The sequence below is a fragment of the Hippichthys cyanospilos genome, chromosome 2, assembly GCF_059441005.1.
Source record: "Hippichthys cyanospilos isolate Australia breed blue-spotted pipefish chromosome 2, RoL_Hcya_1.0, whole genome shotgun sequence".
NCBI lineage: Eukaryota > Metazoa > Chordata > Actinopteri > Syngnathiformes > Syngnathidae > Hippichthys > Hippichthys cyanospilos.
Genome location: NC_142370.1, coordinates 28,296,475 through 28,312,874, shown reverse-complemented (window position 1 = coordinate 28,312,874; position 16,400 = coordinate 28,296,475). Strand labels below are relative to the sequence as shown.

The 16,400-nt window shown below is 39.8% G+C and overlaps 2 protein-coding genes across 2 annotated transcripts; both read left to right on the top strand.

The window, feature by feature from the left end:
- The first annotated feature begins 409 nt into the window (after positions 1 to 409).
- Positions 410 to 9,912, top strand: pwp2h (PWP2 small subunit processome component). The gene is made up of 21 exons (XM_088409241.1): positions 410 to 568; positions 1,248 to 1,360; positions 1,427 to 1,521; positions 1,601 to 1,700; positions 1,784 to 1,927; positions 3,986 to 4,121; positions 4,223 to 4,455; positions 4,556 to 4,699; positions 4,774 to 4,844; positions 4,913 to 5,049; positions 5,426 to 5,574; positions 5,661 to 5,808; positions 6,759 to 6,909; positions 7,233 to 7,413; positions 7,481 to 7,628; positions 7,716 to 7,824; positions 7,903 to 7,968; positions 8,055 to 8,273; positions 8,693 to 8,843; positions 8,917 to 8,991; positions 9,684 to 9,912. The coding sequence occupies exons 1-21, from the start codon at positions 551 to 553 to the stop codon at positions 9,844 to 9,846; spliced, it is 2,751 nt and encodes a 916-aa protein (XP_088265367.1). The 5' UTR covers positions 410 to 550; the 3' UTR covers positions 9,847 to 9,912.
- A 268-nt stretch (positions 9,913 to 10,180) lies between these two features.
- On the top strand, positions 10,181 to 16,152 carry eed (embryonic ectoderm development). The gene is made up of 12 exons (XM_088407757.1): positions 10,181 to 10,318; positions 10,810 to 10,962; positions 11,068 to 11,160; positions 11,549 to 11,614; positions 11,758 to 11,883; positions 11,954 to 12,035; positions 12,139 to 12,230; positions 13,184 to 13,317; positions 13,381 to 13,486; positions 13,562 to 13,720; positions 15,740 to 15,813; positions 15,901 to 16,152. Exons 1-12 carry the CDS (start codon positions 10,199 to 10,201, stop codon positions 16,025 to 16,027), a joined length of 1,332 nt encoding a protein of 443 aa, XP_088263883.1. The 5' UTR covers positions 10,181 to 10,198; the 3' UTR covers positions 16,028 to 16,152.
- Positions 16,153 to 16,400: the final 248 nt, after the last annotated feature.

The following is a 16,400-nucleotide window of genomic DNA, read 5'->3' as shown; positions in this document are numbered from 1 at the left end:
GTGCGTGTGTGCGTGTGTTTGCCTGTGTGTGTGTGTGTGTTTCCACTACATGTCTTCTAAATACACAATTCAGTCCATCTGATGTGGATATTTGCCCTTAAAACATCCATAGTTCACCTTCACCCTCCTCCTTTGAACCATTTATGTCATATTATACGTTTTATTATATTTCTTAAAAATGCATATTTGTGACTCTTAAACATTCCGCACCAGTCATAATCTGGCAGGAACAAGTCAAAACTTGAAAAAAATGCTGATCTTAAATGATCAGTTAATGCCATTTTCTTTAAAGAAAAATCATAAAAAGTCGTTGTGGCCATCTGTAGCTCCGTCCTGTTGTCGGCCCTCCTTGCCGCCAGGTGACGCATGTTTAGTACATGGACTCATTTACAGGCGGAAGTTCCGAGTGTCAACACAACGTAAACACGTGCAAAGGGTGGTAGCTGATCCAGCATGTATGCCGTCGACTTTCATAAAAAAACACCTCTAAACAATTTTCCCGAATTAGAGTGACCGTAAAGTGTAGTCAATTGAAGGACCCTCGAGCAAAATGAAGTTTGCTTATAAGGTGAGTGAGGCGTTTGGTAAGTAATTCGTAAAATTTGAATCAGAACGTTTCCCAAACGAATTCCAGTCAAAAATTCTTTGTAAACTCGCCCGTTTGCTTCTTTACACACTGATAGCAATAAAACTAGGCTGAAAATAGGCTCGCTCATTTACTGTACTGATTGAGTTTGAGCTAACCCACTTGTACTGTAGAACGTGGTCACCGTGTTGTTATTGTGCTTTTGCCATTTTTTTTGGTATTGAACATTAAATATTAATACCCGATGTTCACGTATAACAGATGTTGTGGAAAATGCTCAAACTCTAGGTACATGCACTCCGAGGGACAGTTACCTTAAGAATTGGGTCATTCGTCACCCCACATTTCATTATTGATACATTTGCTCCTACTTTTACCGCTATTTAAGACCCTAATTTCTCAGTCAACCAAGATGTCAACTGCAGTTCAGTTTACCTTGCTCCTTTTAATTTTTTCATTTTTTTAATGCTTTATCGTTATTCGCTGAAGTAGGTAAAACAACTGTACATTTGAAAGTAAGAAGTCCAAAGTACAGACATCTCTTTATTTTCAGGGGTTAATAAAATCTCAAAAATCTATACATAAGTATCATTAAGTTTCTTCTTGTCTTGCATTGTTGTACATTTTTAGTGTGTAAACAAAATCCGTTTTATGATTTAAGTTTTCGAATCTGCTTGGAGCTGTCTATCGTCAGGGAAATTTAAGCTTCTCTAAGGATGGCAATGCCGTAATCAGTCCGGTTGGAAACAGAATCTCCATCTTTGACCTCAAAAAGTAAGTATTATGTATGGTATACTATTTACCATATTAAACAAAAAAAGTAATAAGTCTGTCTTTCAGCAACACATCAGAAACTTTACCAATCTCCACTGAAAAGAATATTACATGTGTGGGACTCTCGCCCAATGGGAACCTGGCAATCGTGGTGGATGAAGGTCAGACCACAAATTTTCTTGCCCCATGTTTTGGAAAAATAAATAAATAAATAAATAAAAATGCTGTATGTTCATACAGATGGTGCAGCTTTGCTGGTCAGTCTTATCACACGCACCATCCTTCATCATTTCCATTTTCACAAACCTGTCAACAGCATCCGCTTCTCACCTGACGGGAGGTAATTATGTCTAATGAATGTGTGCAGTGACACCAAAGATTTCAATGCGTGTATACCAACCTGTGCTTTCATTTTGTGTTCAGAAAGTTTGTGGTCACTAAGGAGAATGTCGCATTGCTGTACCATGCTCCTGGCAAGCAACAAGAACTTAACGCCTTTGTGTTAGACAAAAGTTACTATGGTCCCTATGACGAAACAACCTGCATCGACTGGACTGATGACTCCAAGTAAGTCAATGCCGCATGACTGTAGACATTGGTGCGCAGGAATGTTGAAAACTCATTGGGCCAGATTTGTTAATGCAATTGCAAAAATTGATATAAGCTTGGTTGTAACAAATGTGGGATCTGATTTACTACTTTTATCCACTAACTAAACTACTACTAAACATCAGCAAAATGGTTCTATGAAGATGGTGAGATACAAGTACAATTCATTCCTTGACCATGTTCAGAACGCAAAACACTTGTATCTGAAATGGATTTTTTTCCCTTTCTTTCCATGCCTCTTTCCAAAAAATATTACTATATTTTGCAATCAAAATGTGTACTGGATTAAAAGGTGCTCTCTTTCTTGAATGTGTATGTTTAAAAAAAGGCAGAGGGAGCAAAACTGAGTTTGTTGTACTTTATTTAAGGGATTACATTGTACTCTTGTTATTTTTAATCAATCCTAATCCACAAATCTATCAAAGACGAGTAATATTCTGTATCCGATATGAACAACTCGGCAAGTTCTCCATTTAACATGCCAGCCTCCCCCTTGTCAATGTCCGAGTCAGTCTTGGCTACTCTGAAATGATGTTGGCTTTTCCATAGGCTCAGTCAAAAGTGTGAGCACCAAAATGGACCTGCTTGAAATTTTATTTCTTCTGCCATTTTTATTGCCCTCAGTCGAATGGTGACTGTAGAGACACTCCTCCCAGCTATTCTTTGATCATTTATCCATTGCCCGAGTTGGTCTTCCACTTGCGAACCGTTTTTCAGTTCATCTTAAGTTACCTTGGAATTTCTATGCTTGATTCCCATGCTCCTTCGTATAACAGGTATGACCAGTCGCCTGCTGAGATATTGTTGGTCAACTGCATGACTTGAAAAAAAAAAAAAAAGTCAATCAAGAAAAAATGTAAATCAGTCGGTGGGGAAAAAAAGTCACTTGTGAGTTGTCACTTGATTTCATTGACAATTGAACGTGATTTCATAACACCGACCTGCTTACTGTCTGGATACTTCCGGGATGAAGTTAAAACTAAAAGCGTATATTAAGGCCGTTGGTTACTTACATTACTTGTTGTGGTACAGTATATTTTGGCTGTTTTACTATAATGCAGTCCCCCGTGTAGTTTGTTGCAGTTTTGGCCCTACGAGCTTTAAAAAAAAAGATCGCGGCCCGTATTAGTTACTGCCTGGTATAGGTGTCTATCCTGTCTGGATAATTAATAGTCATATCTCTAAACATTGTTTAGTGAAATCCCTGCAAAAGGGAATCTATTAATTTATTGTAGAGGTGCTGAGCTTCTCTTTGTTTCTCAATATGACAGTTGCTCTGCTCCACAGAGTTTGAGGAATGTACACCTCTTATTATTGTTACATTGTCTGTCTACATATGTTGATAAGTTGAAACCCAATTTGTCTTCAGATATTTAACTATCGTCACATGCTGTTTCTAAGTTTCTCATTGTTAACCTGTGTTTTTTGGAGGTTTCTTGGTTTATTCAGTATAGGCTGTGTGGTTGGTCCCTTTGAAAGCGACACCGTGTAAGATTAAGACCAATTTTCATTACAAAGGAATGAATTAAATGATTATAAATTAAAAAAAAAACTTGCAAATAAGTGTTCTCTTAATGACAAACAGTATGTTTAAATATAATTGTAGGTCTAGATATCATTAAATGATATTTCGGAGGGCACACCATGTTTGTTATAGCTGCAGACAATGGTAAATGCAGCTCCTCCTGCTGTCCGTAATGAAAAATGGTCAAATCTTACACAGTGTCCCTTTAAGAGCACAAGGTGTAATCCTCCTTAAACTTTAGTTAAGTGTATCTATCAACAGCTTAAAACGTACTTTTGAGCAATTTTTACAAATTATAGCTGACAAACTGTCCCTTGTTAAGTGAGTTGATCCACCTACCGACTGTCTTCACCACTTTTACATGTGTTGCAACGGCACATTCTGTCTGTTCAAGTTGATGAAAGCAATCAGTGCTTGCTGTTTGGATTTCTCGTAAATCAGGCCACTTTTTATTTCTATTCATACAGTAATATTTTTATATTTGTTGTCAGGTGTTTTGTGGTAGGTAGCAAGGACATGTCCACATGGGTGTTTGGTGCAGAGCGTTGGACAAACCTCATATACTACACACTGGGTGGACACAAGGATGTCATCGTTGGATGTTTCTTTGAGAAAGACAGTCTGGATGTGGGTCTTTACTTTCTTTTTTTTTCTTTTTCTTTTTTTTACCCACCATATATCAAATACTAATGGTGACAATACGCACTAATGTGTTTGTGGGTCTGCAGCTGTACACAGTGAGTCAGGACGGGGTTCTGTGTGTATGGGAGACAGACACAGAGCTTGACTCCTTGGTGTTGAGGAATAAACCCGACAAAACCAAGATGCCCAGACAGGATGAAGACTTGGAAGATGAGGAGGAGGAAAGAGAGGAGGAAGAGGCCAATGTCATCAGAGGGAAGGCTCAAACATCCAAAATTGAAGAGAAAACCGAGCGTGTCCGATACAAGCAGACGAGCAAGTAAAGTATACGCTCACAAATTTGCTCCTTTGTTAACGTCCTTCACAGGATGCTGGTATGCATTGCCCTTTCTTGACTCTTTCACCCTCTTCACTTATAGGCACTTCTTCAACAAGGAGCGTGACTTTACCAATCTGACAGCGGCTGCCTACCATAAACCCACACACATCCTGGTCACGGGTTTTGCATCTGGAGTCTTCCACTTGCATGAACTTCCAGAGTTTAACCTCATCCACTCACTCAGGTCAGAGAAAAAGAAGCTTAGTGAATGCCCGGCAGGGGACTTTTTAAGCTCTATGATTGTGTTTCTCCTTTTAGCATATCAGACCAAAAAATTGCTTCAGTGGCCCTAAACTGCTCTGGCGATTGGATTGCCTTTGGCTGCTCAGGTGAGAAATTATTCATTTCATCATTTCATGTGACTGTTGACTGTCATTCACTGTAGGTTTTGTTCCAGGAATGGGTCAGCTTCTGGTGTGGGAGTGGCAGAGTGAATCGTATGTCTTCAAACAGCAGGGGCACTTCAATAACTTGGCTTCGCTCTCCTACTCGCCAGATGGACAGTACATTGCCACGGGAGGAGATGATGGCAAAGTGAGAGCAAAAGTGTTATACGATGGTCAATTGATGGTCAACTAGATTATATAGTGTAATTAAGCCAAAGGTACATGCCACACACATACTGTCGTATTTGCAACCTAGTATTCAAAGATCTGGGGTCAATCTAATTTTATATATTAAAAAAAAAAAAAAAAAAAAATATATATATATATATATATATATATATATATATATATATATATATATATATATATATATATATATATTTTTTTTTTTTTTTTAATGTAATGTAATTTTTAAAATTTGAAAAGTGGGGGCGCTGCTTTGTGGATTTCACTTTTCGCGGATGGATTCTGACCCCCATTAACTGTGTTTCATGGTATTTAATGTTTTCTCTCATATTTTCTAGGTCAAGGTTTGGAATACCAACAGCTGCCTTTGCTTCGTCACTTTCACAGAGCACACCAGCAGCATCACTAATGTTGCTTTCACCTCCAGTGGCTTTGTTGTTGTGAGCGCTTCTCTGGATGGAACAGTTAGAGCTTTTGACCTTCACAGGTAGTCAAGCATCAGACACTATTCACTGGATGAGAAATGACCTGTATGAACAGGTCGTTTGACTTGTATTTATTTTTGTGCTTAAGGTACCGAAACTTCCGCACATTTACCTCGCCTCGGCCTGCGCAGTTCTCTTCGCTTGCTGTAGATGTGAGTGGGGAGCTGGTAAGCGCTGGGGCTCAGGATTCTTTTGAGATTTTCCTGTGGTCCATGCAGACTGGAAGACTGCTGGAGGTGCGCTCTTACTCTAACCCATTATTATTGATGCTTAATAATGTTCATTTTTTTAAGCACATACGGAATATCCTCATAATAATAGTATTTATCAAATTATGTGCTATAAATCACATAGTGATCCTTATAGACAAAATTTGCAGCACCTATACCAAGCTCGGGCAACATATGGATTTTCTCGAATAATTTGAATTGTCTTTGTAACGGACAATTTAAAAATAAATAAAATCAATATTTTCCTTCCTTGTTTGCCGCGGCAAATTTGGTCCCCTTGAGCTTCCGTAGCCTCTGCATTCCTCATTTACTTCACACTCATGCCAAACCGAAGGCTAGTCTGCCTTTGAATGGTAATCCAACTGCTCTCACCAGCCAATATAGAGCACTTGAGGACTGCTAGCTTGCGGTTTATTCTTGCTAGAGGCTGTGCTTAACGCGCGCTGTACAATAAACTTCCAGTGTAATTGAAGTTTTAGTCACTGCCTTGAATTGGAGATTAAATGTGATCTGAGAACAGCATTGTACAATGTTGTGTTGTTTGTATCAAGTCGCAAACTGCGACTCTCCCACTGCAACATGTTGTGTGGGAAAAAGTCACCCGTTGTCATGACATGCTTTCCGCAAACAACTTTGAAATAAAAACAGTGTCAAAACACAAGCATTCGTGTCTAAACATCACTTGATATGGTAGAACAGTAACAACAACGGCCAAAAGAAAAAGATATATTGCTCTGCAAGGACGAGAAATCTTGCGGCGTTCTAGTATCACTCGATCGGGATCTTGTTCTTCCGCTAAAGTATAGCTTCATATTTATGTATGTTTTGGAGTACTTGGGGAAACATTTTGAAATTTCATTCAGGGTAAAAGAATGGCATTTCGGCAGTTTAGTGCTGTCAAAAGTCAAAGTGTAAAATTGTGTAAAATTTTCTTCTTGCTTCTTGGAATTGACCAGGTTTTAGGTGGTCACGAGGGCCCCGTTAGCTGTTTGTGTTTCAGTCCAGTTCAGTCAATCCTTGCCAGTTCCTCGTGGGATCGGACCATCAGATTGTGGGACATGATGAACAGCTGGCAAGTGAAGGAGACACTTCACCTCACCGCGGATGGTAAACCGTTATCATTGACGCTTCTTTACCTGTCTTTCAAACCCCTTCTTCATCCAAAAATTGGTCGTGATGGTCTGAATTAATCTGATAGAAAACAATGTGGGGTCAAATTGAAAGTGTTGACTTGGCTTAAACCCATTCTACCCAATTGCTGTGATTTCATTTGGGACACAACCGAATTGGAAAAAAAATACCAAAATGTATTTGAGCTAAACAAGCATAGTTTTGATATGGTTAAAAAGCTGGAGTTGGAGATGCAATTTCAGACAAATGGAAACAATTGTTAGTTATTTGCGTGCTTATTTTTTGTTTTGTCACTTCAGCTTTGTCAGTGGCCTATCGCCCTGATGGTCAAGAGCTGGCAGTGGCCACTCTGAATGGAGAAATTTCTTTTTGGAATCCCAACACGGCTGCACAGGTTGGCTCAGTGGCAGGACGCCATGACCTGGAGACGGGCCGCAAGGAGACTGATAAAGTTACCGCCAAGCACTTGTCCAAGGCCAAGTGAGTGGCGGGACTGCATCCCTTCTTCAGCTCAGTGGTTGCTTGAATTTACTTTTGCCGTCAATAGGTGCTTCACGTCACTGTGCTACTCTGCTGACGGGGAATCTATTCTAAGTGGCGGCCAGTCCAAGTTTGTTTGCATCTACAACGTCAAGGAACAGATGCTTCTGAAGAAGTTTGAGATCTCGTGCAATTTGTCCTTTGACGCCATGGAGGTCTGCGTTTACATCTAGCAGTATTGAAAATTAGCTGAGGCTGATATGAGAATATTGGTGTTTGACGAAGGTTTATTCTGCCTTCAGGAGTTTCTGGACCGACGTAAGATGACAGAGTTTGGCAGCCTCGCTCTGGTGGACGAGGGAGCCGGTGACAAAGACGGTGTCAACATTAGTCTCCCTGGGGTGAGAAGGGGTAAGAGATTGCCTTTGATTGCGTCATTCATCGGGGCACTCTTATCTGACAATGATGGTGGTTCAATGGTTCTCAAAGGTGATATGAGTTCGCGACACTTTAAGCCAGAGATCCGAGTCAGCTCGCTGCGATTCTCTCCAACGGGTATGTGATAGAAGAGTCCATTCCTGGTGTATGGGGGGGGGTGAATGCTCCAATACACAGTAGTTCGTCTTTGCGGTTTTGCTCAGGGCGCAGCTGGGCAGCCACAACCACTGAGGGCCTGCTCATCTACTCCCTCGATGGATCTTTAATTTTTGACCCCTATGACCTTGATCTTGATGTAACGCCGACCAGCATACGCAAACAGCTGCAGCTTCAGGAATGGGCGGCCGCCATCATTTTGGCATTCCGCCTCAATGAAAAGGCCCTCAAAGAGGAGGTGTTGGAGGCGGTGCCTTTCGAACAGAGTGAGTGAACCTTGTGAATTCAGCCTTGCTATTTGCGTTTTTCAAATTAACGTTTCATATTTATTATGTGTTTTTCCTTGATACTTCACAGTGCCAGGAGATTTTTAAAAAGGCTTGGCTAATAGTGAAGTAGTATTTGGTGTAAAGAAGTTGTCCTTTTGTAATATACTAAATCTAACTGAGCTGTTATTTGGTTTTATACCTGGGAGGATCCAAGTTTAACACGGGTTGTTAATCGAGGTTAATACATCCACTTTTTCTGCATATTTTTTATTAAATAAAATCATTTCCAAGATACTTATTTTCAAGATTCATGCAGTCATATTTTTTTAAGAAATATTTTGAGCTCAGACGAATCTATTTATTTAGGCACTCGTCTTCCCTCCAATGTGACACAATGAGCTTTTTTTGTTTTCTAGTTCCAGTTGTTTGTGGCACACTCCCTGACATTTATGTAGAGAAGTTGTTGGGCTTCTTGGCAACGTGTTTGGAGAAGTCCGCTCACTTACAGTTCTACATGACTTGGGCTCAGAACCTGCTCATGCTACATGGGCAACAACTCAAGAACAGGTTTGCTGCTGGTCACACTTTAGTTGAATGTAGCATGCAGTACAAGATCTCATAGAGATGCTTTGGTGTGCAGGTCAGGAGCCATATTGCCCACGCTGCAAGCGTTGCAGAAGAGCATCCAGAGACACTGGGACAACTTGTCCAAGCTGTAAGTCTTGTCAAGAACATGCCCTTTTTGTCGATAAAGCGTGTCAAACTCAAATAATTTTTATGATAATTGACTCTAAAGTTTGATTTGTTGGTGGCAGCTCTAAAATCAGGTGTGCCTTTCACGTTGCTTGTTCTTTTTATTTAGTTGAAATTGGGCACAAAAAATGATTTTCGTCACTTTTGTTTCTTGCTCAGTGTATTTGTTAATTTGTTCATATTCGCCCCAGAAGCCCCCACCCAAAAATGCAGCTTTTGTACTATATATTTGGGAGTCACTAATTTTCATGACCTGTGATTATAAACTTAAAAAAATAAATAAAATAAAATGCAGGTGCAACGGTGCATGTATTTTATGCGGAGGTGATTATGCCTTGATACCATTTTTTTTTTTACATCTCATAGATACTATAATAACTATGACGTGACCTGAAATCGAAATAACTGCGACACCCCTGTTTTATACAATTCCAAATTGTGAATGGAGTAGACTTATAGAGCTTTCTACACCGCATGGTGCTCAACGCGCTTAACAAAAGCTCACCTATTCACACACAAATGCATACACCAATTACACCAATACACCAATGGAGGATGCTGCAAATTAGGGTTCGGTGACTCCCCCAACTTTTGTTTGAAAATTGATTTAAATATTGAAGTTAATTCTCATTTACCTTTCATTTCACTCTTTAGCTGTGACTTCAACCTGTACAACATCCGCTACGCTGTGGCCCTGTCTAAGCAGAGAGGCATAAAGCGGGCATCATCAGGGCAGGAGAACAGCCAGGATGTTGATGATGAACAGTCTGATGACATGAGCCAGGCCTCCTTGGATGATGAAGAGATGATACTGTAGATTTTGTATCAATGTCACAATTACGAAACCTGTTTTTTAAATAAATGTATTATGTATATAAAGAAAGTCGTTTTATATTTCAAAATTACACAATAGTCAATATGGTTTATGTGTTGAATTCAATTCATGGTATGAAATGGACATTTGATGTTGTTAAACGACACCTGTGGAATAACAAATGAGAACAACAAAGCTAAAGCTGACCTAAATCTTTTGCAAGGTATGGAACTTCTCTTTGGAAAAACGTAAATAGCACTTTTCGATGGCCCAAATGTCGTTTTGAGAACTACTACTCCCGACAGACCTTGCGACAGATCTGGCGGCTGAACGGAAAAGGCGGAGTTGCAGCAACATGAGGGAAAATAAGAACATGTCCGAGTCCCTGTCTCAAGCGGGAAAAGAAGTGCCGGTCAAAAAGCACAAGTTAAGCAGCGATGAGAACAGCAATCCAGATCTGTCGGGGGACGAGAACGTAAGTGTTCAACTCTTGTTCTGACTCTTGATGGACAAAGCGTTAGCAGTGAGCTAAGTTAGCACCCTCGTGCTATAGTAGCCGAGCATTAATATCTGTTAGCTTTACACCTGGTGTAAAAAAAAAAAAAAAAAAAACAGTTTAATGGGAGCGATTTAATATACGTTAGCACTCTCACTACGATGTAGTAACAACATCGAGTTTCGCGCAATTAATACGTGGGTACTTTCTGATGTTTGATCTGATTCCATTGTTAATCAAATGGGTCACCGGTGATAGCAGTTAGCATAAGTTAATACTTCCTTTTCTACTAGCAAAAACTACTATTAGCGTTCTCATTAGCTGTACACATTATTTGAAGTACTCATATGAAACGTCATTATTCATTGCGTATTTATAGAGCAATTTTACTCTGTAATCAATATCGATCGGCTTTACTTGTATTTAGTTATATTGAAAGGTCCTTTAATTGTATTTATGCCATGGCTTAGGATGATGCTGTCAGTGTTGAAAGTGGCACCAACGCAGAACGCCCTGACACGCCCACAAACACCTCCAATGCCCCAGGAAGGAAAAGCTGGGGCAAGGGCAAATGGAAGTCCAAAAAGTGCAGATATTCTTTCAAGTGTGTTAACAGCCTTCGGGTGAGAGCGTATGCACAACCAATGTGATCATCTCCAAACCCTCATCTTTTTGCTCACACTGTGCCTACAAACACTGCTTAACAAGAAATGCAATGATTCTTTCAGGAAGACCACGGCCAGCCTCTCTTTGGAGTCCAGTTCAACTGGCACAGCAAGGAGGGCGACCCGCTGGTGTTTGCGACAGTCGGGAGCAACAGGGTGATCGAACGGTTTCCATTTGAAAAGTCAACAATACAGTGAACCCCTTTTGTTTGTAAAAGACAAAACAATCAAATCAAATATACTTTGACTTTAAAATGACTACTGTTGGAAGGACCCCCATCCACGGGTCCATGGGCGGTAGATGCAGAATCTTTACAGCAACAGTCTCACTTACCGCCTTGTCCCCTTAAAGGAGGAAAGACAAGCAGTACTAAAATGGAGCAACTTAAGCAATACTTTTCCTGCCTTGCAATTAGCTCTAGAGTTTTTCAACAAGTAACCCAAGTCAAATAATGATGATTCAGGGGTTCTCTGTATTTCTTTCTTTATTTTATTATTTCTTTTGCCTTAATGGTAATAGTAACGGGTGCCATCTGTTCTCTAGGTCACGCTTTATGAATGTCACTCACAAGGAGAAATCCGACTTCTGCAATCTTACGTTGACGCTGATGTATCCTCATTTAACGATGTGGTTCTGTATTCCCTCCCAAGTTAATGTTGACTGGTATTGTAAGGAGTCCTCCAACAAAAAATGTTGGTTGACTGCACATGAAATAAGCCAAACAGTTTGACTTGACTGAAGTCATGCTTAAGGCAGATGAAAACTTCTACACGTGTGCGTGGACCTACGACACTAACACCAGCCACCCACTGTTGGCTGTTGCCGGGTCACGGGGAATCATCCGAATTATTAACCACATCACCATGCAGTGCATCAAGGTTGTTTTTCCTTTCACCTGAAAGAAACTCACATCAAATATTCTCAGTTAAAATATTTTGTCTTATGCAGCACTATGTGGGTCATGGAAATGCGATCAATGAGCTGAAGTTTCACCCAAGAGACCCAAATCTTCTCCTGTCAGTCAGCAAAGGTGCTTTTTTTAAAATGTGATTTTATTTTTTTCAATAATATCCCTGCCACTCAAAACCTTGGACATATATTGTTCAAATCCTTTCAACTGTGTATGTTTGCAGATCATGCCCTGCGATTGTGGAACATACAAACGGACACATTAGTGGCCATATTTGGTGGAGTGGAAGGTCACCGAGATGAAGTCTTGAGCGCTGTAAGTTTTACTGAGTTACACTTAATAGACCATTCATATTTCTCTATCTCTATCTATCTATCTCTATCTATCTCTATCTATCTCTCTCTATCTATCTATCTATCTATCTATCTATCTATCTATCTATCTATCTATCTATCTATCTATCTATCTATCTATCTATCTATCTATCTATATCTGTGTGTGTGTATATATATATATATATATATATATATATATATATATAATATATATATGTGTGTGTGTGTGTAGACTCAAGTGCTTATTTTTACCTTTGTTGGGTCCTTGGGATTCGCAATACGCAAAAAAAAAGTATAAGGGTCAAACTGCAAGACGTGAGCAAAAACCAACTACGGATATTAACAAATGTCTCTGTAAAATGTATTAAAATAATAGAATGAACTTACCTGTAGCATCTGTCATCTTAATATTGCAACCACTGATATAGCTTATACCATTTTGGTAGAAAAATCTGCTTTTTACTATGAGCTTTCGCTTTTTACTTTCTGGTTCATTGTTACCTGATTGTGTTATTTGACTTGTCGCGGATACTAAAAAAAAAAAAAAAACTGAGCAAGCAAGGATAGATTTTGAGTGTGTAATATTGGATTTTTGGTACAGAAAAATATATCGAACGAGCAATGAAAGCTTTTGAGAATATTTGCGTCATGGACAGGGGGCAGGTCTGGCTGGAAGATGAAGTCTGCATCTACATACAGATCCTCAGCAGAGAGAATCATGCAGTCCTCTAAAACATTCGTTACACTGCTGCTGTGACCCGAAATTTAAGGAGGCAGAATTTATGAATACTCGCATCGGACCTTGCACCCCAAATCATGTCTGACTGTAGATGCTGTATGTCACGCTGGACCTCAAGCACCTTAGGTTCTGCTTGAGGCCCAGAGTGAAAGTGTCCACACTTTTTTTTTTTTTTTTTTTTTTTTCTACTGCAGGATTTTGACCTCCTGGGTGAAAAAATAATGTCATGTGGGATGGACCACTCTCTAAAACTTTGGCGAATTAACTCGGAGAGAATGCAGAAGGCCATCCGCGGATCCTATGACTACAACCCCTCCAAGACCAACAGGTAACACAAGAGGAAAAGCATAAACATACTCATTTTTACACTTTTTTTTTCCCCCCTCCACAGGCCTTTTGTTTCACAGAAAATCCACTTTCCTGACTTCTCTACACGGGACATCCACAGGAATTATGTGGATTGCGTGCGGTGGCTCGGTGACCTAATTCTTTCAAAGGTACAAAGCCTAATCAATGTGAATGTGTGAATCCCTGCTTCCATCACACTCATCCACTCCCACGTCTTCTCGTAGTCTTGTGAAAATGCCATTGTGTGCTGGAAACCGGGAAAAATGGAGGACGACGTTGATCACATCAAGCCGAACGAATCAAATGTCACCATTCTTGGACGCTTCGATTACAGCCAGTGTGATATCTGGTACATGCGCTTCTCCATGGACTTCTGGCAGAAGGTGAAGCACAGTAGTTTTGCAACATCGGGTTTCTATTTTGGGGTCGCCACAGCAAGTCCTTTACATGATTTGTTCGGCAGCACTGTCAGGGTTCTTCCACCCCGCAGGATTGGGCACGGCGCAGTGCAAGTAACTTTATAACTGAATCAATCACCTAAGCAATATACTTTACTATATATTCATAATGTGATACTGCATGGGATTTTCCAGGCAAGAATGCTGTTGCTCATAATTTTAACATAACATAATATAACGGCTGTCCCAGTCCCCCCTTCAAAAACATATAATCTTGATTTTGAATTAGAAAAGAGAGCCTGGAGTTGTACTTTATAGAAAAATACAGTCATGAAAACAGTCAAGAAAATGTTGATCAGTTTATGCTTCAGTTCCCTGGATGGATCCCTGGCCACTTGGGGGCGTTATGATACCAACATACAGTCCAGCGAAACGAGATGCGCTTTAAGAACCATCTGCTAAAACGTCTCCTTGTAGTCAAGTGAGTTGGGTTGAGTTAACTGCTGTCCTACAGCACTAACTATAAGATTTTTTGCCAGCGAATCCCCCCCCCCCCCCCCCCCCCCCAAAAAAAAAAAATGTTAGGGCTGAGCGATTATGGAAGATAATAAACAACACGTTTTTGGGTGTGTTTTTTTTCCCCTCAAGATTGCGATTTGATTTGCATTTTTTTTTTTAAAGTTCCTAATCTATTTTTCAGCAGTTCATTCTTATTTCAACAAAGAATATAATGCATAATGGAATGCTTAGGTAAAGTCACATTAATCATCATTTAATAAGAATGACAGTTTATCCACTACAATTAAAGCTATAAACTTACTAAAAACTTTGCCCTGCAATTTGGTAAGCATTCACATAACATAAACAGCCTCTTGTTGGTATAAAAGATTGGGACACAAGACACCAGCGCTCACTTGAACAAGACTAATGTTCTGGTAATACGTTATCACAGCCTGCAATGCATTTATCATGCCCTTTCATAATTTATTAAAATGCCGGTTTGTCCACGCTTTCGATGCACGGATGTTTACTGTGCTCTTGCACTTTTCATCTTTAAATGAGTCATCCACACTTTCCACCAACAGTTCTCACTATAACAAAAAAGACATTTTGGCTTTGGCGAACATATTCCCATAAAAACATACATATCACTTTGGGCTGCTTTTAAACAAACCGCTGAACACTTCCCCTTGAGTTGGTCGTTAACTTGCGTGGTGTTCGAGTCGTTAGTACCTTGTTAGCATGTTGACGAGAAGGCCGAACAACAGTAACAAACAGGAAGTACTTTGCATGACCGTAATCGAAACTTAAGTTAACTTTTCCAATAAAACGACCTAAAGAAAGTTCTCTGCATGCACCACCAATACACCAGCGCCATCCTAAGGCAAACAAATGAGTAACATTCATATTGACTGTGATAATTCATATTATTCATTTGAAGGGTTGAGGGACATTTTAGGGGTCTTGGAACGTATTATGCTTTGACATGTAAGAAGCACCTCTACTTAGGAAACATTTACATTAAAAAATGGCTTCTGGAAAGAATACATTTTGGAAGTAGAGTTACCTCATACTTCATTTCATGAAATATGTAAACGTGGACTGCTGTTCTTTATCATTCACTCAACTTTTCACATCATAGACTATTAAAAAACAACATGCGTGCTCAATTTTTTTACGCATGTAACTGAAATCAATCTTACAACGGTGGTACACAATGAACAACCGTCACAGACACTTCCACACGAAACAGCAAAAATGTAAAGTACACAGTGAAGTGGGAATAAAGTAATGACCTTTTCCAAACCGTTATATTGCAAATGGAGTTAATTGTTACAGCCCCAACCGCTCATACGTGGCTAAAATTCTAATTCGGACAATGGAATGCGTTCCTCTCGTAGGCTGAAACAACTTGACCAACGGTGACATGTTGTGAGAAAGGACCGTAGGGTGTTTTTTGTTGAATTTTCGTGACATGTTCATCCATGTCCTTCTGTATGACAGATGTTGGCCTTAGGAAACCAGGTGGGGAAGCTCTATGTTTGGGACCTGGAAGTGGAGGATCCACACAAAGCCAAGTAGGTTGATTTCGGAACCGATTGATCAGACAGGCTCATTTGCACCTGTTCTGTACATCAACACTGTTCTCGGTGTCTTCTCTCAAGGTCCACCACGCTCACACTCCCAAAATGCACATCCGCCATCCGTCAAACCAGCTTTAGCCGCGACAGCAGCATTTTAATCGCAGTGTGTGACGATGCTTCCATCTGGCGTTGGGACCGCCAACGCTGAAAACTTCCAACTCAAGTCACCTGCTCCTTCTTTTTTTTTTTCCGCTGTAAAATCACTTTTTTGTTTGTTTGTTTGTTTGTTTTGTTGTTTTTTTTCTTTTTAAATAAACCATCTTCACTTTTCTACATTCCTCTGATTTTCTACAGTGCCAAATTTTGTGCAGACCTTATGTCCAAATGTTTATTTTATCTTGACTTGTTTCTAAAATCGTCATGAGTAATTTGGAGACATCAACCAAACTTGAGGGAGATACCTTTTAATTCAAGTGGTTACCCTGCAGTAAAATAATCAGAAATCATTTTTCTCACTAGTGTTCTTGAATTTGAGGGAACTGTATTTGTACTCAAACTTAATTTTTCATACACACCTTGTT

What these genes read in the sequence shown, in the direction of transcription:
- pwp2h (XM_088409241.1), top strand. An exon ending in TCCATCTTTGACCTCAAAAA is followed by an intron (nt 1,361 to 1,426) that starts GTAAGTATTATG and finishes TCTGTCTTTCAG; the next exon opens with CAACACATCAGAAACTTTAC. An exon ending in CGGGAGGAGATGATGGCAAA is followed by an intron (nt 5,050 to 5,425) that starts GTGAGAGCAAAA and finishes CATATTTTCTAG; the next exon opens with GTCAAGGTTTGGAATACCAA.
- eed (XM_088407757.1), top strand. Translation starts at nt 10,199, where the DNA reads ATGAGGGAAAATAAGAACATGTCCGAGTCCCTGTCTCAAGCGGGAAAA. An exon ending in AGTGTGTTAACAGCCTTCGG is followed by an intron (nt 10,963 to 11,067) that starts GTGAGAGCGTAT and finishes TGATTCTTTCAG; the next exon opens with GAAGACCACGGCCAGCCTCT. An exon ending in TCACCATGCAGTGCATCAAG is followed by an intron (nt 11,884 to 11,953) that starts GTTGTTTTTCCT and finishes TGTCTTATGCAG; the next exon opens with CACTATGTGGGTCATGGAAA.